The sequence below is a fragment of the Chelonia mydas genome, chromosome 1 (genome assembly GCF_015237465.2).
Source record: "Chelonia mydas isolate rCheMyd1 chromosome 1, rCheMyd1.pri.v2, whole genome shotgun sequence".
In the NCBI taxonomy this organism is placed as follows: domain Eukaryota; kingdom Metazoa; phylum Chordata; order Testudines; family Cheloniidae; genus Chelonia; species Chelonia mydas.
This window is the reverse complement of record NC_057849.1, coordinates 275855909-275879206: the sequence shown is the minus strand read 5'-3', so window position 1 is coordinate 275879206 and position 23298 is coordinate 275855909. Positions and strand designations below refer to the sequence as shown.

General features: G+C 40.9%; 1 protein-coding gene across 3 annotated transcripts in view; it reads left to right on the top strand.

The window, feature by feature from the left end:
* The window catches only part of PTPRQ (protein tyrosine phosphatase receptor type Q), a 212322-nt gene extending 193148 nt beyond the window's left edge, over positions 1–19174 (top strand). For 2 of the 3 annotated variants that reach the window (XM_043547172.1, XM_043547163.1), the window contains 8 exons: positions 351–441; positions 1895–1971; positions 4967–5101; positions 5215–5340; positions 8123–8271; positions 10772–10907; positions 17970–18093; positions 18370–19174. In XM_043547172.1, coding sequence (XP_043403107.1) covers positions 351–441; positions 1895–1971; positions 4967–5101; positions 5215–5340; positions 8123–8271; positions 10772–10907; positions 17970–18093; positions 18370–18407 — 876 coding nt within the window. In that variant the 3' untranslated portion in view covers positions 18408–19174. Of the gene's footprint in view, positions 1–350; positions 442–1894; positions 1972–4966; positions 5102–5214; positions 5341–8095; positions 8272–10771; positions 10908–17969; positions 18094–18369 lie in introns of all 3 variants that reach the window. The other variant, XM_043547169.1, reaches the window with a different exon arrangement.
* The last annotated feature ends 4124 nt before the right edge of the window (positions 19175–23298 follow it).

Genomic DNA, 23298 nt, shown 5'->3' with positions numbered 1-23298 from the left:
TACCACATTATATGGCATCATGAAAAGGCAGGAAAAAACACAAAAGGTGATAGTCTGACTTTATCCAGACTTTTAAAGGTGAAAGTTCATGTAAGCTTAAATTGTTCAACTTGACAGTGTTTTCTGCAGCTCTGCATCTGACACTGTTGATGTAACTAGGGTTGACGGTGAGGTGAAATGCTTCTGCAATGTCTCCAGCTGCCCTTAGAAGTGTAACATATCATAGAACTGAAAAGTCCTTCCTTTTACTGGAGTGACCAGATGAGGGGAAATTATATTATTGATCTGTTTGTAATACTGAGCACAAAGCAAATGTAAAGGCTTTCTAACAAATATACATTATCTTACAGGAACTTCCCAAGTTTCTTCAAGACCTTGCTTCAACTGATGCTGATCTGCCTTGGAACAGGTCTAAGAATCGCTTTCCAAACATAAAACCATGTATGTCTTTACTAACTGGTCTCTCTTTTTTACTGTCTAACTGTAGAAGTACAGTGTATGTTTGGAATGCATCTGAATTTTTCATTTGGTCTCTCTGATATGTTACTATAATAATGCACATGTTATATTACAATTTACTATCAACTAGTCTGTTTTTGTTCACTTGTTTGAGTAAGGGTTATTTGTAAATGGCTTTCAGCTTGCTCTCACAAGCTTTAACATGCAGGTGCAAGAAACTGTAGCCCAAATAGTTTCTTAGCTTTGTAATTTAACCCAGGTAGCATTCTTCCTGGACTTTTCCCCTTAGTTAAGAGTAAGTTAAGTGTAAAATCCACATGTTTATGCATTTGTTTTCCCTGGGAGCCTGGTGATGCTTTCTTACGGCTACTTGCAAATATGCTGCAAGATTCCATTGAAGATCAGAGTGACTGTATGATAACTTATAAGCCAAGGCTAGATTTTATCACAGGAGACAGGATTCTGTCTCTCTACTCAACACTGCTTCATTTTTCAGTTAATAAAACAAGAAATGCCATTATTATTTTAAGCATTAACTGTGATGTGAGATGGGGAGCATGGCATTCCTCTGTTAATGTAGCTACATTCTGTGCTATTAACTTTACAGAACAGCTGTCCCTGTTATCTGCTGCCTGGTTCAACACATATTCTGTGCTCTAATTTACAATTGCTAAAAACTGATATTCATGTTACCCAACAACATTGTCAGAAATGCTTCAGAAATCTTTCGTTTTATAATATCCTTTCTTTTTACTGGTTTGCAAAAGCAAATGTCAGGAAATGGATAATTGATTTCAGTATGTACCTATTCGGAATCTTTTTCACACACGACATCCTTCCTATTTTTCATCGCTTCTGTATACTTATAATGGGACAAATTCTGAGAAAATTCTTCCTCATTTTCTACTCAGTTCTCACTTAAGCTGACTTCCTATAATAGGGGTTTGCCTAGCTAAAGAATAAGTTAAAGCTCAATAAGGACATCTAGAATGTGGCCTGATGGTGGTAGAATATAACAGAACAAACAAATACAAATGATTAGGCCCAGTCTTGTAGTCTGATCCACACAGAAGACCGCAACACCACTGCACCACCTCGTCAAAGTCAATTGGCTCTGCAAAGCACAACAGGTCTGTCTGCACACCTCAGATTGCAGGATTGGGGCCTTAGACATTTGCATTAGAAATAATCATCATGAGAAAAACGCACTGAAATGTAAAGAGCAAGGAAGGAGAGTCATACAATAAAACAGGATGGATAAATAGTTCTTGTGAGTTGCAATTACTGTACCATTTTGCCAATGTAGATTTAATAAAATTAGCTAAACAAATGTAAACATTAATTTTGAATTCTCAGCATCATAGCAACATCTGATGCATGTCACTGTAGTTTACAAGTAAACATCTCAATTAAATAGACTTTATTTCTGCTATAGATAATAACAACAGAGTAAAGCTGATAGCTGATGCTGGCATTCCAGGATCTGATTACATCAATGCCAGCTATGTGTCTGTAAGTTGGAAGTCTCTCATGATGCTCATCACATTTTTTCTATTTTTATTTTCTTTTACAAAGTGACTTAAAAGGGAATATATTTTATATCAGAACATGCTTCTAATGTTTTTTCCATCCACTGCAGCTGCTGTGGCCATACTGTCACTTCTAGCACTATGAATTCATGTGTCCAAGTGTATCATTGAACATAATTAGTTTTAAAACATTTAATTTAATTTGTGCATTTTTATTGTTCGGTTGTGTTTATTAATAGTAAAACAACTGTAGTCAGCTAATTCATTTCTGGAAATTATCTCATCCTGTTCCCATTGAAGCCAATTGTGAAAATCCCATTCAAGTCAGTGGTGCCGGATATGGCGCTATTTTGTATTTCTTAGTTAAAGATTTTGGGGTATTGTATAAAAGATGCTATGTAAAAATAAATAGAACTGAACTAAATATTCCTGTAAGAATAGATAACATGCTTTTATGGTGGCCCTTATTATTTCATGCTAATTATGATGAGGAAAAATGTCAACAACGCAGTAGCTGATTGTTCAATGACATAACTGGTACCAAAATATTTTAATACAGTTGAATAAGCTGATGTGTTTGAACATAGACAAAATAGGTCATTAAAATACTCTGTTGATGTGGGGGAGAGAGCACAGTGTCTCTTTCCTCCAATCCTTCTGCAGAATAGAATAGATGACATTCCCACCCTGCTCCAAATAATGCCTTCCCTGGAGTCTGGCTTTATTGGTAAATCAAGTAATAATAGCAGAACGTTTCTCCCCAGACTTATTTGTTTATCAGGCTTTTCTGCAGGATCTCCCTGTGTCTGCCCTTATTTCCCTGAACCATGGTAATGCCCCTTCGTGCATCCTGGTAAAACAATCAAGCTATCCCTGTTGCAATGATTATTATAATTATTTATTGTTTTTATTACAGTGGCCCCAACTGAGGTCAAAACCCCATTGCACTACACACTATGCAAACAAAATAAGAGACAATTTGTGCCATGCAGGTCTTACCATATAAATAGACGAGACAGCAAAGAGTAGGTGAAAGAAAATAGTATTATCTCCATTTTACAGACAGGAAACTAAGGCACTGAGAGGTCATACAGGAAGTCTGTAGCAGAGCTGAGTATTGAACACTGATCTCCTGAGCCCTGACTCCCACCCATTGTCTTAAACATCATCCTTTCCTTTCTACTAGTCAGCAAAGCTTACTCATCACTTTATATAGAGCCCTAACAGGGTGGGTCAACAGCAGAAAAGACCTTCCACCCTGTTACAAATCCTGTTACACAGCTGTAGTGCTGTTTGCCAGGCTCATGGCCTCTGAGGTGGGGATCTGGGTAGAGGGGAGGATGGATAGGTCTTCCCATCACTGGCTAGCACTCAAAAACTGATGCTGGGAAGCTCACATAGCACCTTCAAAAAGGCTACAGAAATTGCTACTGCTAAGAGTTCTCCCATGTAGGTATTTTTGCTTGCTTCTGACTAATGCAGGCATAATGCCTTTTGTCACTACTGATAGCATATTGCAGCTGCTAAGGTCACCAATTCTCAGAGCTACAACTTTGCCCTGTCTCTCCCTCCCTCTCTCTCTGTGTGTATATATATGTACACAGAGAGAGAGAGAGAGATCTATATAAAGTGAAAAGTTGTAGCTCTGAGAATTGGTGGCCTTAGCAGCTGCAATATGCTATCAGTGGTGACAAAAGGCATTATGCCTGAATTACTCAGAAGCAAACAAAAATGCCAACATGGGAGAACTCTTAGTGAGTGTGTGTGTGTGTATGTATGTATATATATGTGTGTATGTATATATACACAGAGAGAGAGAGAGAGAGAAACACCGTGTATATACTATATAACAAGTGGAAAGTGGAATGCTACTTTTATTTTTACTGGTTTACCCATGAAGGGAGAAAGCAAATAATTAACTCCGAGCTTTGCATCCCTGAGTTATAGCTCCTCACTTCACTGTTCAACTAGGGAGGATTAGTGTAGTTTTCCACCGCCACCTGTTATGTATATTATATATCAAATAAATAACAGGCAGCTGTGAATTATAGGGCTGTAATTCCATTGAGTAGTTTTGATGATGCTAATAAACTTCTGCACTGTTTGTTCTGTTTAATTACCAGAACTCCATGATGGACTATCAGCTCTGTAATGTAACATTTATTTTTTTTAATTTTATATAATACATAGAGCTTCTGGTATACCAATGGCCCCTTTAAGAAAACTGGTTCCATCCTGTGGAAGGATAGCCAGGGGAAACATGTACTGAAGTCTCTGCTTGAAAAAACTGCTCTCATGCTTTTAATTCGTTTTTAGAATTATGTACAAAAACAGAAACCACAATCATCCCTTCCATGGAAAAACCCACAGGGTGACCTCAGGGAATCTCTCTCAGAGAGAGACTTAGAACATCACTTTTCAGGGCTGAGGTTCCCCCCAACCCATTGGCAGGAAAAAGGCCACCTCTGAACCTGGGCTGATCAATTGGAGGACAAGGCAACCTATGTGGGCTCCCCACCAGCTCTGGATTCATAGCAGTTTTGCATTAATAGAGCTGCACAACCATGCCCCCAGCCACAGCTGCCCCAGGATCATGGGTGAAACTCTGCAGTAAAGGTAATACAGCCATAGGCTGTCACCTTGGCATATTTTTAATTACTGTAAGTGGCCATGACTTCAATTTGACATCTTTTTAAAAGATGCCACTTCCAGTAGCACAGGGCCTCTATCATATTTGGGCAGTGGCTGAGAACAGACTTACTCAATGGAAGGAATATCACCTATTGAATTATCCACATCACTTAGGCTTTCCTTGGAGGTTTCCCATGCAACAACTTGCCAGGCCTATCCCTGTTTAATTTAGTGTATCTGACAAATTCACAACCTCTGGTGATATGGCTGCAGGTATAATTATGAGTCATACACATGCACACTTTTTATTTGTGTATATCCATATATATTAAATATTTTCATTGTAGGGCTACTTGTGTCCAAATGAGTTTATTGCTACTCAGGGACCATTACCAGGAACAGTGGGTGATTTCTGGAGAATGGTGTGGGAGACTAGAGCAAAAACACTCGTGATGCTTACGCAATGTTTTGAAAAAGGACGGGTAAGTTACTGGCATATCAGTTAACAATGCATGCAATAACTGGAAATTATATATATTCTTTCTATCAGGATTATAGATGTTCGTTGTTAATAAGCAGTGTCCTCTGACTGCAGGTAAGATGTCACCAATACTGGCCAGAAGACAACAAACCAGTGACTGTGTTTGGAGATATAGTGATTACCAAATTAGTGGAAGATATTCACATAGACTGGACTATCAGGGATCTAAAAATTGAAAGGGTAAGGGAAAACTGAAAAATGCTTTTATAAAAATATACTCTTAAAGCCCCAGTGAACATCAAATGTGTTCCATTCCACTCAGCTGTCCCTAAAAGTTCTTCTTTTAATCTCAAATTTGTATACATTGCATTGTCTGGTTTTTCTGAATATTTTTAATAGTGGCCTTGATTTTAGACCTTTTTGAAAATTGTCTCCAGTTTCTGTCCCATGGAACTGATATGTGAAACCCAGATGATAGGAAGTGGAATATCAGGGGTACTGAGTCTCTAGTCTGCTGGGAGTCAAGAGTTTGTATCTGACTATCTCAATATCTTTTCTGGAAGGGAGTAATTATAAAAACCCCTTCTAATGCATCCCTCCCAGATAAAGCAACCAAGGGCGAGATTCTCTGGAACAGTGCAGCTGCTTTGTATTGCATCAGCAGCAGTAGTGAACTATAGAGCTGGCCTGACCAACCCTGGGAGATTCACCTCAATACAAGTGGCTCTTGGGGTCTTACTACCAGTTGAACTTTCTGTACTGGCATAGGAGAAGTGGCCTGGAGGCACCAATGCTGTTGTGATCCACAGCTGTGGTTTCAGGCTTTTGGAACCGTTAGCAACCAGTATAAATCAGACGAGCACTTAGGCTCAGGAATCTGTCCTGCTTACGGTAACCAAGACCATGCCTCCTTTGGACCTCCAGCACTGACATATATAGTGTGCAATTCTGCCAGACCCTAGGATCTGACCCTACATGTCCAAATGTAAAGATGCATTAATCTTTTCTTGACACACACTAGTGGAAACAAGTAGGCAACATCCCAATTATCAAACTCTTAGGAATACATTGTGTACATAGTACAGAGCTGTCAAGGTTCCTCCCCCACCCTGAACGCTAGGGTACAGATGTGGGGACCTGCATGAAAACCTCCTAAGCTTATCTTTACCAGCTTAGGTCAAAAACTTCCCCAAGGTACAAAATATTCCACCCTTTGTCCTTGGATTGGCCGCTACCACCACCAAACAAATACTGGTTACTGGGGAAGAGCTGTTTGGAAACCTCTTTCCCCCCAAATACTTCACAAAACCTTGCACCCCACTTCCTGGACAAGGTTTGGTAAAAAGCCTCACCAATTTGCCTAGGTGACTACAGACCCAGACCCTTGGATCTTAAGAACAATGAACAATCCTCCCAACACTTGCACCCCCCCTTTCCTGGGAAATGTTGGATAAAAAGCCTCACCAATTTGCATAGGTGACCACAGACCCAAACCCTTCGATCTAAGAACAATGAAAAAGCATTCAGTTTTCTTACAAGAAGACTTTTAATAGAAATAGGAGTAAATAGAAGTAAAGAAATCCCCTCTGTAAAATCAGGATGGTAGATACCTTACAGGGTAATTAGATTCAAAACATAGAGAATCCCTCTAGGCAAAACCTTAAGTTACAAAAAAGATACACAGACAGAAATAGTTATTCTATTCAGCACAATTCTTTTCTCAGCCATTTAAAGAAATCATAATCTAACACGTACCTAGCTAGATTACTTACTAAAAGTTCTAAGACTCCATTCCTGGTCTATCCCCGACAAAAGCAGCATATAGACAGACCCTTTGTTTCTCTCCCTCCTCCCAGCTTTTGAAAGTATCTTGTCTCCTCATTGGTCATTTTGGTCAGGTGCCAGCGAGGTTACCTTTAGCTTCTTAACCCTTTACAGGTGAGAGGAGTTTTCCTCTGGCCAGGAGGGATTTTAAAGGGGTTTACCCTTCCCTTTATATTTAAGACAAGAGCAATGAAACATTTAAAAACAAGATTGTGAGATATGATAAGTTTGTTTTGTAGCTAATACAGAACACAGAAGCAACCAGAGTAAAAGGGGACTCTACAGCCAGAAATGTATGCTGGCAAAACACAAATTCATATCTGTTAACCAATATGTGGCTTTCAAAAAACATAAGTCATGCTCTCTAAGTGTTCCGTATGCAGTCACTAAAATATATTACACCTTAAATTGTGCCATTTATCAGTATGCCGATTAAGTATCCTGTATTTTTGTCTTTTAACTTTGCTTTTCGTTTTAAACCCAAAAATGGATGAGTTGTTTATTTATCTAAGGTTTTTTCCATGCAAGTCAACATGTACATTTTGCATCCATAATCCCCCTCAGCGCATCCTACTTTACTAACATAGATCCAAATTGTCCTTATGCATAATAATTATACAGTAGTTAAGAAGTCAAGTAGTCACTTGCTGCTTTTATGTATTATCATACATAATGCTATAGTGGGGTAGTCGCTCACATACTTTCCACTTGCTTTCTGGCCAAGAGTAATTGGCATTGGACCAGTTGGCTGCCTTGACAGTAGCAAGTCAGTGTAGGGAAGGGTCAGATGGAACACCTTCTCTGATTGAGTTTCAGCCACCTTTGCTCATTGAGCTACTAGAAGACCTGGGGACACTTCAGCTTGTAATCTGCAAATTGGACCCAGGTCCTATCTGGCTTGTAAAGTCAAAGGGAGAGTTACTGAGTCTCTTATTGGCTGAGGTCATTAACACTTTCCCATGGGTGGACTACTGCCAGCTTCCCATAAACAACAGTCATTAAACCCATTAAATCAGTTTTCTCCTGATGCTAGTACATTTGACAACACTGTAAGTCTCAAACTTTCCTCTTTAGGTAAGGTTATTGAGAAGAATGTGCTAGGAAAACTTAGGTGTTACAGTGCAGTTGACTTCTAGATCTAATGTGGGTCTGTTTCAAAATTCTAATACAGAACTTGTATCTGATTTGTGCTTGCCAGCATGGGGATTGTATGATGGTACGTCAGTGTAACTTTACTGCCTGGCCTGAACATGGGGTCCCTGAAACTACAGCACCATTAATCCATTTTGTCAAGCTGATCCGTGCAAGTCGAGCACATGATAACACACCTATGATTGTTCACTGCAGGTAAGCAGAGAATTAAGTACATACATGAAATTGGTTTAAAGTATAATACCATTTAAGTGAATATTAGTATACAGGAAAGTTGCCAGATTGAAAACAGTGGGGTAAAAAGGCTGTTCTTTTATTCACAGTATAGCCCTGGCAGCAGGGCAAGTTTCCAAGCAATGTTCCTCAACTCTTTCTGGAGGTAGAAGACCAGTTTGTGCTTTCCCTTCCACGCCATGCAATCCAACTGATATGATGTCAGTGAAAGTGTTATTCTGGTATTTACCATACAGGCACATTAAAGTTCACTTCAGATTTCCTATTTACTTAAAATAGGAGATATGTGTGGGGTAACAGTTGACAAATGTTGACTTTGTAATGACTTCTACCATAATTATAGCTATCTTTAAGGAAGAAGTATTGAAAAGTTTATTTAAAATCTACATATCATATATTATCAGAAGACAGAAACTACATGGGAACCTGCAAAGAATGGAGACTTGGAATAGAAGGTTGTATCTACAATCTCTTTCACATTCAAAGACCAGATTTCAAACTTGGATCCTAAAAATAGATGCCCAAATCTATATGTTGGGGAGCTAAATAAGTGGTCTGGTTGTGAGACAAGTTCAGCTCTCATAGCTCCGATTGATTTCATTCTCTACTACACCATTACACTATCATTTCAAAGAGTCAGTGTCTGAGCAAGGCTAATCCTTCAGTAAAATGGTCTACATTTTATACAGTTCTTTCCACATTTTCAGATGGTCTCTTAGTGTCCCCACTGACTCAGTGGGCACATTCTGAAGTGATTCAGGCTAAGAACCCTGTTCCAGATTCTCTGGTGCGCTCAGTGTGAGGGGACACTGAGCGATTTGGTTTCAGCTCTCAATTGTCTGCTCCATCCCTCATCTGTGTTCAGCCTATAATGCTTTGGGACTGCTCTAACTTGCTTCAGCTGTCAGTGTCACCAAGGGACCATCCACCAAATGGCCACTGCTGGAACATAATGCTTTCCTGATACTCCTATTCCCTGCTCCCAACGCAACCTCTACACTAGAGGCTAGTGTAAAAGGTAGCTACACTGGCTCTATGCTTCTGAGGACTCCCCCATGCTGGTGGTTGTCCCCAAATGGGAGATAGGGCCAGATTCCATCCCCTTTGCACTGCAGAGAGGTGCAAAGGGGACAGAGAATTTGGCCCCCAGCCCATACTAAGGATGTTCCCTTGCTTATGTCACTAGGACCTTGCAGCAGCAACACATGTCCTCATAACCACAGGATTCATGTATTGTAATACCACTTAGCAGAGCTTCTCACATGTTGCAGCTTTTACAGAGTGCAGTCACACACTTGGTGAGCAAACATGATCATAAAAAGAAAAGGAGTACTTGTGGCACCTTAGAGACTAACCAGTTTATTTGAGCATGAGCTTTCGTGAGCTACAGCTCACTTCATCGGATGCACCACGATATGCTATGCATCCGATGAAGTGAGCTGTAGCTCACGAAAGCTCATGCTCAAATAAACTGGTTAGTCTCTAAGGTGCCACAAGTACTCCTTTTCTTTTTACGAATACAGACTAACACGGCTGTTACTCTGAAACATGATCATGTTACTCCTGCCCAGCATTTTTTGCACTTCTCGCTTATGAGTGTGGGAATGATTTTAAGGTAACCCTGTTAATTTTCAGACCCCTTAATTAAGAAGAATACCCCTAGCCACAAGAGTGTTGGACTTGCCACTTCAGCCTAGCTATCCATTCCCACCTTTTTTCAAAAGTTCTTTCTTGTAGAGCAATTCACTGTATAGAAGTCCTCTTTGTTTTGTCTAGTTTTTAATAGAAATGCACCACATTTCAGTTTTGCAGAACCTTGTGATTGCAGTTTTATTGCATTCAAACCAGCAAGGTTTGTCGGGATTCATATAAAAGCTTTTCGGCTCCTTCCCATTCCTATAATTTACTAAATAGGGTAGTTTTGATTTAGCTGCACTTCATGAGTCAGGCTTTGGCTTTGCACAACCAAAGCCAGGTCATAATTCATATCTAGATTCCATTTTATCCCAACCAATAAGGGTACTAGAGTGAGAGGGTGGGTAAAAGTTCTAGTTTTGGCCCAATTTTCTTTTCATAATAAATTTATTTTTCGAGGTTTTGAATTCATAGATTCAAAGGCCAGGTGGGACCATGGTGATTACCTAGTCTTATCTCCTGTAAGGCATAGGTCATAGAACTGCCCCAGAATTATTCCTGGAGCATACCTATTAGAAAGACATCCAATCTTGATTTTAAAATTGTCAGTAATGGAGAATCCACGACTACCCTTGCAGAATTGTTCCAATGGGTAATTACTCTCACCATTAAAAATGTAAGCCTTATTTTCAGTCTGAATTTGTCTAGATTCAACTTCCAGCCACTGGATCTGCTATACTGAAGATTTGCAATTATATATATTAAAATAATTAGTGTATAAACTATATTTTATTTCATTTATTTATTATTTATTTATTCTTTACAGCGCAGGGGTTGGAAGAACAGGGGTTTATATTGCACTTGATCACTTAACACAGCATATAAATTATCATGATTTTGTGGACATCTATGGACTTGTAGCTGAGCTGAGAAGTGAGAGAATGTGTATGGTACAGAACCTGGTAAGATATATAGAATTTATATACATCCTATGTTAAGAAATCATTTCGTTCTCTGAAGTACTGCAAAAATGAGCAGCGAAACTTATGAAAATCAGTCTTATTGTAAGTTTTCTAGTACTTCCCGGTTGGATTGGAAGCATTATACCAGTACACTTTCTTGAGGTCTTTAGACGCTTTGTCTCCCAGCCAAGGAGTGCAAAGATGAAAGGTAATGTTTTTTAAAAAGTAAACCAAACCTTCTCAGACTTTGTGAAAAGGTTTATTTTGAATTTTGGGTGAAGGTTCAGGTAATTTTTTTAGACCCAAAGTGATTTGCCAACATCTTATTATATTTGACTTTATTAACTCTTCTGATAAGTAAGTTTATACAAATATAGGGCTCCATCCTCCAAAAATGTAAACATGTGCTTAACTTTACCCATACCAATAGTCCCATTGACTGACTTATTTTAAATTGACTTAAATAAGGTTACAGAAGTGAGTTAAGTTATATGCACGCTTCAGTATTTGTAAGATAAGTGTTTGAAGAGCCTTCTCTGGGCCTAAAACAAGATACATTTTTATTTAGCAATCATATGCAAGGTGAGTATAAGTTCTTAAGAGAAAAATAATTGAACTGCTAGAAAAAGGACTATCCTAGGCTTAGAGATCTGGGTACATGCTGATTTCCGTGGAACCTTAGTGGACTTTAAAGCTGCCCTTAATGCCCCAATTTAGTGGTAATCCTGCTGCAGTGCCCAGGGTCTCCTTGTATTAATTCCTGTAGGTTTAATAGTATTATCTAATTCAGAGGCTCTTAAACTGTGGTCTGAGAACCACCAGTACTCCCTGGAGACCAGGCTGATAACATGGTGCTGACTCTTCCTGTTTATTTCTAGCAGTTAAACGGTAAGCAATTGCTGTAGTTACCTCAGAGTTGTTATATAATCATGAGGTGAAACTCTGGTTCCATTGAAGTCAGTGGCTAAACTCCCACTGACGTTAAGGTCTGGATTTCACCCACGAATGGAAAAGGAAATGGCTATGAGATAACATCTGTACTAAGATGCAGTACACAGTATGAAGAAGTTTGAGATCCTTGATCTAACTCAGCCGCTACAATTAAGGGTGCTTAGCTGTAAGAACTGCAGGTCTTAGACTGAGCTAAGATGGGGTGTGTTCCTGTTGTTGGGGTCAGACTTCAATGGGTGCAGGTTCAGACCCTTTGGACAGGTCACTCTTGACCCAGTTGCTTGACCCAGCAAAATATTGTTGTCTGGTTGTTTATCATTTGGGATTTTTTCCCAGTTTATCGCATACTCTTCCTTGCCAGCGGAGAGCGTGGTATTAATTTGAACCTCTTTGTCTAAGACGTGACTTACAAGCTTATCAACGCTTTATACTGAGATGTAAGTCTCATGCTGGCATTCTGCTGAGTACAAGCCTGAGGGTTTCAAAGCTATTTGTGGGCATGTCTATACAAATACGTAATTTGTGGCAAGCTGGGATGTTAATCTACAGAGTTACAGTGTGCTACACAATAACTGTCCATGTGGACCCTGCTGATGTGCACTAGGTGTTCTCTAGTCTGCATTGACCGACCACAGTTTGAAAGAGCAGTACAGCAAAGTGCACTAGGGAACTTTTAATGCTCACTAGAAGGGTCCACATAGGCAGTTAGTGTGCAGCACTGTAGATTTACCTCTAGCTTGTTGTGCAATGAATGTTTATGTAGACATGCCCTGCGAAAGGAGGCTTATTCAGTTTGGGAAGCATTCCTGTTATCCATATTGGATTGGAGAATATGGGAAGTGAGATGAAGGTGATATGTAAAGCTAGTCTGTCCTTTCTAGCAGTTGAACCTATACATCTGAGATTTTGGGATCTTAGGTTGAAAATTGAGACTATGGTACAACGTCACCTGGAAAATATTGTTGTCTGGTTGTTTATCATTTGGGATTTTTTCCCTTCTTTATTCTGTTTATTAACTGTTGGCATCAGAATGTAGAGTTCTTTAGTTACAATAGATGGCAGTAGGGAGCTGAAAAAACATCCATTCTGTTCTGTTTGTTCTCTAGCAAACGTCAGTTTGGTAATATGATGGGGTGTACAAACCCCACACTGGCCAACAAGGGGAAAGGGCGCTGCTCTGGGCCCAACCAGTGCCACCCCGCCACACCGGAAATTTCCCTACTGTAGGAGGAGTTAAAAGGCAGGAAAACAGCTCATTTGGTGGCAGTAGCAGACCAGCGAAGAGAGCAGACCTGCAGCTCCAGCAGAGGAGAATGGAGGGAAGGCGGAAATCTCTCCCTAAGACAATTGCCCAAAGGTCCCTCCCTGAGGGAAAGGAGGACCTGTTATAGAGACAGCTGGAGAGGGAAGCATTCCCCTCTCCCCCTCATATGATCTCTGGACTTTGGTAATCCCCTTTATTTTTTGTTTGGACTATCGCAGCAGAGGAAAGCCTTAGGACTGAGCTGGCCCAGGAGGGTGGCCATATCGTGGGTGGAGGCAGGTGGCACCTGAGAAAGAGAGCTACCATGTGGCACGCCACCATCAGAAGCAATGTTCCCTCTAATTTTTGATAGGCCGTGTGCGCAAAAAATTTCTTCTGTGCAAATTGTTGTGCTTCTGTGCCATTTTTTGTGTGTGCACCGTGTTTCGCCATGTGCGTGGGGTTTAGGATCTGTGTGCATGCACACATGCACAGCTTAGAGGGAACAGTGATCAGAAGGTGCCTTGTGGTGAGCAGGCACCCTTCACACCGCCTTAACCCAGATCGTGACTTTGGGACAGTTGCAGGAGGGGAGACGGGAAGAGTCCCAGAGAGGGCAGCCTTAAACAGCCTCGGCTGTCAGATCCCTGATAGCCCTCAAAGGACCCTGGTTCAGAGCCCAGTGGAGTGGGAGGGCCCAGGTTCCCCTACCAACAACACCCCTGCAGGTCACAGGCCTTAACCCTGACCACTAGGTGACACTACCTGACCAACCAATCCCAGAGTGAGGACCATCACAGGTAGGTTTAAATGTAGCACATGTAGCTAGGTGAGAAAATAACAGGACTCCTATCACTGGGATTTTACTGTGGTGAGGAGCACTGGAACCGGTAGTCTTACATCCTTCATTGCAAATCAAATCATCTAAATAGCCTCAGTAGGAGGCCATTCAGTGGAGGCCTCACAGAACCAGAGCATTACAAATAAAAAAGACAACAGATAAGGTCAAGGCTTATTTAAAAAACATATGTTTGTCACTCTTGCTTACATCTGTGCTTACTTTTTGGCCTCTGCTAGAATCTGTAATACGAGAAGCTGTTCTCTTAATACTTATTTCCAACCTGATCAAAGGCAGGAAGTATTGTCATTGTTACTTCGGTATAATATTGGCAGTGTCATGGAGAGCTTGTTCTTCTCCAAGTCATTTCCAGCACAGTTCTGCAGAACCAAGAGGTGCAATACTCCATGTCACCATTGAGACTGATCCAAACAGAACTGATTCTTATTAGTTTTTGAGGGTTATCCATTGTTTCCCTAAACAAAGCAAGGTTTTAGCAGTATAGGCTATTCTGACATTTCCATTATAAAACACCTCATAACGGTCTCTAATTTGGGTTTTAAATTGCCAGCATAGAGAAGGTACCAAGACAAAAGCAATTCCCTCCCACCTCCAATTAAAAAAATAAAAATAAAAAATCACCCTCTCTTTAAATTGTAGGAACAAAATAAATATCACCCTTCCTTTCCATATTTATAACATTGAAATTGTTTTACTTTTGCAGACCATTGTGTTGCAATTTTGAACTGCTGGTACAGGGCTAGATTAAGAATAAGCCTAACATAGCTGTGCAGGGAAATAGGAAGGGGAGTAGGGACTCCCTCCTTGCCAGCCCGTCTACCTGAATCTTAGCTCTCGGTGCTGGGAGAGTGCAGGGGCTGTGCATAAGACACTATCCCCAGGGAGGGGCAGGGACTAGGTGAGGTCATGACTCAACTCTCTTGTTCCCCCCCTACACACAACACTTTGTGTCAGCCAGCAGTATAGGGTTGCCAGGCATCCGGTTTTAGACCAGAATGCCCGGTCGAAAAGGGATCTTGGCGGCTACAGTCAGGAGTGCTGACGGGGCCATTAAAAGTCCAAGCAATGGTGCAGCAGGGCTAAGGCAGGCTCCCTGCCTGGCCTGTCTCTGCACAGTTCCTGGAAGCAGGTGGCATGTCCCTTCTGCTCCTAGGTGCAGGGGCAGCTAGGGAGGCTCAGCCTGCTGCCCCTGCCCTGAGCACCGGCTCCGCAGCTCCCATTGGCTGGGAACCATGGCCAATGGAAGCTGCAGAGGTGGTGCCTGCAGGCACAGGCAGCCCACAGAGCCCCCCAACCCCTCTGCCTAGGAGCCAGACATGCTGTCCACTTCCAGGAGCCGTCTGAGGTAAGCGCCACCTTGCCAGAGCCTGTACCCCAAACCCCCTCCCACAGCCCAACCTCCTGCCCCACTTTAGAACCCCCTCCCATACCCTAACTCCCTCCTGGAGCCTGTACCTCAAAACCCTCCTGCACTTCAACCCCTTGTCCAGCCCTGAGCCCCTGCTGCACCCAAACTGCCTCCTGGAGCCTGCACTCCCTCCCACACCCCAACCTCCTGCCCCAGCCCTGAGCCCTCTCCTGCACCCCAAACCCCTCATCCCCACCAGACCCCACACTCCCATCTTGAGCCCATAGCCCCTCCTGCATCTGAACACCCTGCCCTAGCCCTAAGCCCCCTCCCACAGTCCAAACCCATTGGCTGCAGCCCAGAGCCCTCTTCCTCCTCCTGAGCCCCTCATTTCTGTTCCCACCCCAGAGCCTGAACCCCCAGCAGGAGCTCTCACCCCCTCCTGCACCCCAACCCCCTGCCCCAGCCCAGTGAAAGTGAGTGAGGGTGGGGGAGAGCGAGCAACAGGACGGGAATGGAGTGAGCAAGGGCAGAGCAGGGGGCAGGGCAAGGGTGTTCCGTTTTGTGCGATTAGAAAGTTGGCTTAGAAAGTACTGGTTGAGGAGTAAGCTGTACCCTAAAAAGGATTGTAGAAAATCACTCCCTTTTTCCCCTCCAGCACAACCAAGACACTCTGGGAGGTACTGTGTCTCTCCGAGACCTTGTCTGCAACTGCCTGCACTTGTGAAGGTGTGTAGGGTACATGTCACTACATGCTGTAGTGACCATACTCAGTACAGTGGGTACATACATGCAGCAGCGAAAGCCTCCAGCAGTGGGGATAGAAGAGAAGGCTCTTGGCTGCTGGAACCTTTTTCCCACTGCTCAAGTCTTTCATTGTTGCAGGGAAAGGCTCTGCTAAAAGTAGCAGTGCAGACATGCCTTCCCCCTGCTTGAGCGTGTAGAGAGCTGTACAGATATATACCCTCGGATTCAGGAATGTAGGGCACTCTACACTACTTGCCTAAGCCATGGCTCACCATCTACACTGCTATCTATACCTGTGCTAGCTGGGTGTGCAGCATCTGTACTCTACACGCCACCATGTGGACCCCTCAGGGGTGTTTCAGCTACACAGGGCCCCTTACTCTGGGCTATACAGTAGAACCTCAAAGTTACGAACGGAGAATGGAAGTTGTTCATAACGCTGAAATGTTTGTAATTCTGAACAAAGCATTATGGTTGTTCTTTCAAAAGTTTACAACGGAACATTGTCTTAATATAGCTTTGAAACTTTACTATTCAGAAGAAAAATTCTGCTTTTAGCCATCTTAATTTAAATGAAACAAGCACAGAAACAGTTCCTTACCTTGTCAAAACTTTTTTTTAAACTTCCCCTTTTTTTTAGTAGTTTATGTTTAACACAACACTGTACTCTATTTGCTTTTTTGCCCTCTGCTACTGCCTGATTGCATACTTCTGGTTCCAAATGAGGTGTGTGGTTGACCGATCAGTTCCCAACTCTGGTGTTCTTAACTCTGAGGTTCTACTGTATGTAAAATGCAGTCTAGTCCCTAATGAAAGTGATTTTTTTTCCAGGAAAAGACCCTACAAAAAGGTTTTTGACACATCATGTGCTCCCCTTCATCCCTTTTCCTGCCCCAGTGGGAATTTCAAAAAGATTTTTAGTGCATACAGGTGGGAGCTGCTTTGACTTTATAGCTTTTGGGGTTCAAAATCATAACACTACAAACTATTTAAACAATTTATGTTGTAGTAACTTCAGTCTCTCAGGTCACAGCTCATATTTGCCTGCTCATATTTGATCCATTACAGAGCAAGAAATCTTCCCCAAAAAAGGCTTTACTACAATGGGTATTTTGAAGCAATCGCACCCTATCATGTCAATAAAGATTTCAGGATTGATATATGCAAACAATATGTATTGCTACTGTATACTGAAGCAGCTCTGAAAGTTTATTGTTTCAGTTATCTGTGGCTTGAGAATTACTGATTCCAGAGACATAACCATCTAAATGAAACTCTCATTATGTGTTAGAAACAGTTTGAATGATTAAGAGTTTTACCCCAATGCACAAAAGCCAAGAAAGTCAACATTTTTATTTCTTAGCTGGTTCTCAGAATGACCTCTGCAACAGGCATCTATCTTTAGAAGCTATTTGTTTTTTCCCTCATGAACAGGCCACGTATCAAGTGAATGGAATTTAGTGGATTTTTTGGATTTGACTGCACCCTGCTGGCTTTCAGCATGCTAGGAGGGAGGAAAGTTTCTTCATTGAAGTGTTTGATGTATGTGGTTCAGCTTCTTCATTCTGAATCAAATGTTGGAAAAACAAGCTGAATGCATTTTTTTAATGTATAACTAGCTTTGAGGGAATGGTGTGGTGCAGTCTATTATCTTCAGTTATGTTTGGAATAATGTTTGTATATTTGAGCATAGTAATTAACATGCCCATAGACTAATAATTGATCATTCATAATTATCAAAATTGGGTCAGACATAAGACATTATCAAAGGGTTGGAATAAGTTGCTAAACTAGAATTACTTTCAGAACATCTATATGTTTTAATTCAATATTACTTTAAAATATTTTGTTATTAAAAAGCAAATTTTCCATCATAAAATCATGTAAGTAACCTCTAACTTTTACATCTTACAGGCACAATATATTTTTTTACATCAGTGTGTTTTGGACCTATTGACAAGCAAGGGAAGCAGTCAGTCCATATGTTTTGTAAATTATTCAGCACTGCAAAAGATGGACTCTTTGGATGCCATGGAAGGTAAGTAGATACAGATTGTTCCAAAGTTATTTTTTCCTAGCAGGTGCATTGATTTGTTCATACTAATAAGCATACTTTGACAAGCGCTTAGAAGCTTGATAAGTGCAAAGTTATGGCTTTCTGCTGTCCTTTAACCCAGATTCTGGTATCAGTCGTTGCTCAAGCTATTTACATTGTTCAACAGAAATTCTTTCAAATACATACTAAGAGTTATCAGTAATTGTTTAATGTTCATTTTAAAAGCAGTTTAATTTAATGTATTTGTTTCTGTTGTAGGTGATGTGGAACTTGAATGGGAAGAAACTACCATGTAAATATTTAAAACAAAGATTATTAGGTCTTGCAAACCAAATGGTATTTTTCTAAACTCAGGGGCCAAAACAACTCCCCTTATTATAATGAATTAAAAACAATCATTTTTTTAAACGTTGAAATGATTCCTTTTCTATCAATGTGCCTTCATAAATGTGATAAATTATTTTATGCAAATCACTAGGCAATAAAGATCAGCAATACTTTTGCCCAGATTGCAGTTCTGTTGTTATATAAATAACTCAGTATGTATTTAAATTGAAAGTGTGCTCTCAACAAATGCCCCTTTTTCCCAGTTATCTTGTAAAAGCTTAAAAATGAGCCAAATGTGAAGGAAAATGTTCATATTCCTAGCGTGCATAATTCAGTGTGAATTTGCTGTATTCTTTTGTTTGTTTTTGAGTAAAAGCTTGAATTCTTTGACTCAGTCATGTTAGTTTGGCCTCCAGGGTGTTGACAATTCTTGTGGATTACTTCCAATACTGTCACAATGATCTTTACCTAAATGTATGTTCTTGTGTTTTAAATCTGCTGTTTTATGAGTGCTAGGATATCATCTCATGATCCTGAACAGCTGAAGAGTCACCCCCCTGACACTGCGAGGATTATTCAGCTTTTACACAGCACACAGTAGCTCTTCAGGGATACTTGGAGCTATTTAAGCTAACTTGTGATCACCCGGTTGTTGTTATTAAATGTTGCTAGTGATTGCACATGCTTGATGTTGAAGAAAGGATCTCACATTCCTGCTACTTTTGTAAAACTGAAAGGAAAAAAAATAAAGTTTTAAATTTATTACATATTATAAAGTATGGTAGACTGATTTAAGTACTGTATACCTTCATTCAAATGGCCTGAATACAATCTTATACAGTATCTTCATAAGGAATACTCAGAAATTCAATATTAAAATATTTTATTGTTCAGGTGTATAAAATCAAACTTTGTTGCTTTCACATTGGCATAAAATAAGTCACTGAAGCCTTTGAAACGCATGGCTGATAATATTTCGTGCTGGCACAATTCCAGAGAGCACTGATTAATAAAACCCAAATCCTCAGCTCCTATTGCTGCATCATCAAGGGTAGATCCAAAGATGGAATGGAAGAGTCAGGAGGCTCTCAATCGAGTAGCAAAGTATAGACTGATAATTAGAGGGCTATAGGAAACTAATTTTGCCATACCCTTGGATTTTACTAGGAAGCCCAGTGCTTTATAGACATTCTCATAGCTTTGCATTGATACATTTTTAAAAATATTATGTGAGGAAACATAAATGTTCTACTACAAACCAATAATACTATCAAATTGTGGCCTAAGTACTCAAGGAGAAACCTGCCTGAGTGCAAAAAACAGTAAGGAAACTGTAGAAGGTTCTCCTTGTGGAGCACCCAGCTCATGTTTGCAGTGGGGAGAAGGAGCTTCCAGCCTTGTGGAGGGGACAAGTGGTTCAAATTTCAAACTCTGAGGAGCCTCAGATAAATCAGGCCAATCCCTCTGCACCTGGGACACCAGCAAGGAAGATATATAGTGTGAGTATGTACATGATCTGTATGTAACAGGAAGTTAACTGGACTCTTATCTACTTCATATACCAAACAGACAGTGTTGTACGGTACATAAATTGATATTTATGCAGGAGTAAACTTCAGTAAGGGTCTGGTTTCTTTTTACAATCTGATGGGTTTGGTACAGATTGTAAATTAGAAGAGATCTTTTGTAAATAGGCAGTGTGTGTCAGGTACCTCAGATGACCATCAAAAGGAGCACTGAGGGAGGGGAAGAGGGTTCGAGGGCATTTTAGAGAAGTATTTTTGGGAAACTCTCTTTCAGGAAGACCGACAGTATTGCAATGTCACCTGTCAACCTAAAGGAAAAACAATGCCTTTTAAAGCCGGACAGAAGGAGAGGTGATGTCCGCAGCTGTTCAAATCTCTGGCAAACCATTCTGTACAGCTCTAGTTTCATTTGGTTCATATGAAACATGTGGTCTTCATTTCTTATACATATGTTTTAAAGTATTTTGACAAATTGCTTATAAGGGTCTTACAGATGTTTTTCATGATTGTATTTGTACTTGGTAGCAGTATGTGTAACCCTGTGATAACCAGTGTTCCTCAGACATTCTTGTCAACTGCTGGAAATGGCCCACCTTGATTATCACTACAAAAGGTCGTTTCCCCCCCCCCCCCCCCCCCCCGCCGCCCGCTCTCCTGCTGGTAATAGCTCACCTTAAGTGATCACTCTCGTTACAGTGTGTATGGTAACACCCATTGTTTCATGTTCTCTATGTATATAAATCTCCGCACTGTATTTTCCACTGAATGCATCCGATGAAGTGAGCTGTAGCTCATGAAAGCTTATGCTCAAATAAATTTGTTAGTCTCTAAGGTGCCACAAGTACTCCTTTTCTTTTTGCGAATACAGACTAACATGGCTGCTACTCTGAAACCTGTGATAAAATGACCTTATTCAGCCATAGTCTTGTAACCACAGTGCTAGACTAAAAGTATGTTTGTTATTTCTATAATTAAATGTTTTGCAAGAGCTAATTAGTCCTGTGCAGCTTCAAGGTGAACTCTCCAATGCTCAAAAAATGATTATAATTTTTTGTATTTTATCAAAATGACTCCTGTGGAGATTCTTGCATCTTTCTTTAAAGCATCTGGAATCAGTTGCTGTCAATGACTGAATTTAAAGGAACACTGCTCTGACCATCCAGTATAACACTACTTATGTTCCTGTAATTACTTTGTTAAAGCCAAAAAACTTTAAAATGTTTTAAATATTTAATTGTACAGTTTTATGTAGGCAATCTGATAATCTACCTTTGGAGATTTCAGTGTTCTCTTCACGCAGGGACAGCCAGTAGCCAATCTGGGCACAGCTCACAGGACTTCTGCACATGGAAGGAAATTGCTCATGCTCTCTGAGCAGCTGAGAAGTAGCTGCTCTGCTATCTGTACTGCAGTAATCCATGAACCTTTATATGTACCCATCCGTGGGGAATGAGGAAGGGAAGATGTCCATGTCACAGTAGATCCTCCAGACCCACCCATGAATGCCATGCTTGACACAATATACCCTCTCTCCATAGGTTGACAAGGAATTCTCACATCACCCCACAAATTCTGCCCTCCCATCCCCATCTTTTGCCAAGGGAACCATGAGGGCAAGGTCAGAATTTGGCCATTTTGTGAATAAATAGCTATTTTGCAGCATTGCCATATGCAGTGTTGTAGCTGTGTCAGTTCCAGGATAGTAAGAGACAAGGTGGGTGAGGTAAAATCTTTTATTGGACCAACTTCTGTTGATGAGAAAGACAAGCTTTCGAGCTTACACGGAGCTCTTAGAAGATCTTGTCTCTCACCAACAAAAGTGGATGCAATAACAGATATTACCTCACCCACCATGTCTTTCTATTTCACAACATAGCATTTTTATTTTTAATTTCTTAGATGATGTTTTACTGACTCTTCGGATAGTATTTGAGTAAAGATGTTATGATAGCTCCATATTGCTAAAGTTGTCAGTGTAACCTACTGCATCAAAAACAAAACTCAAACCAACCAACCTATGAAAGTAAACCTACCCTTCTGGAATAGTCCTCTAGAATTTAATAGATAGTGATAACTTCTCTTTAGGTGTTTTACCCATTCTATCTGATGTCCTGCACCTAGGAAGGAAGAATCCCATGCACCACTACAGGCTGGAGACCAACTGGCTAAGCAGCAGTTCTGCAGAAAAAAACCTGGGGATCACAGTGGATGAGAAGCTGGATATGAGTCAGCAGTGTGCCCTCATTGCCAAGAAGGCCAACGGCATATTAGGCTGTATTAGCAGGAGCCAGCAGATTGAGGGAAGTGATTATTCCCCTCTGTTCAGCACTGGTGAGGCCACAGCTGGAGTACTGTGTCCAGTTTTGGTCCCCCCCACTAAGGAAGGGATGTGGACAAATGAGAGAGAGTCCAGCAGAGGACAACGAAAATTATTAGGGGGCCGGGGCACATGATTTACAAGGAGAGGCTGAGGGAACTGGGGTTATTTAGTCTGCAGAAGAGAAGAGGGGGGATTTGATAGCCTTCAACTACCTGAAGGGGGGTTCCAAAGAGTGTGGAGCTCTGCTGTTCTCAGTGGCAGATGACAGCAAGAGGCAATGGTCTCAAGTTGCAGTGGGGGAGATTTAGGTTGGATATTAGGAAACACTATTTCACTAGGAGGGTGGTGAAGCACTGGAATGGGTTACCTAGGGAAGTGGTGGAATCTCCATCCTTAGAGGTTTTTAAGGCCTGGCTTGACAAAGCGCTGGCTGGGATGATTTAGTTGGTGTTGGTCCTGCTTTGAGCAGGGGATTGGACTAGATGACCTCCTGAGGTCTCTTCCAACCCTAATATTCTATGAGTAGAGAATTATAGCCGCGCTATAATGGTTTAAAAAAAAAGCTAGTGAAAGGATATTAAGCTTTATCAATTATACAGGTAATTTCTATAGAAACCTATTATATTTCAAAGAACCTATTTGTTTAATCTCTATTAAATCCTGTAGGACATCTTCAGAAGGAACTTTGAAGGGGAAGTCAATATAAATTTGGGGTGGGCGGAGGGGGAGAAAGAGAAGGAAAGAGATATGCTAAGTTGTTTGTAAATGAGGCCTCTGGGCTGATATCTACTGTTGATGTCCTCCCAAATTGCTCCTCTCACTCACACATCAATCCATCTTCTACTTTAAAACCATCATTAAGGCAACTCAGCCTCTGGCTTTTAGAACTGTCAAGTTCACCCTCTGACAGGTGTCAGGACAGTTTCCTTTACATACTCAGGAGTTTATCATGTGTGAGGGTAGAACAGATGTCCGTTCCTTTAAATGTAGAAACAACTCATAGACAGTGTCCTC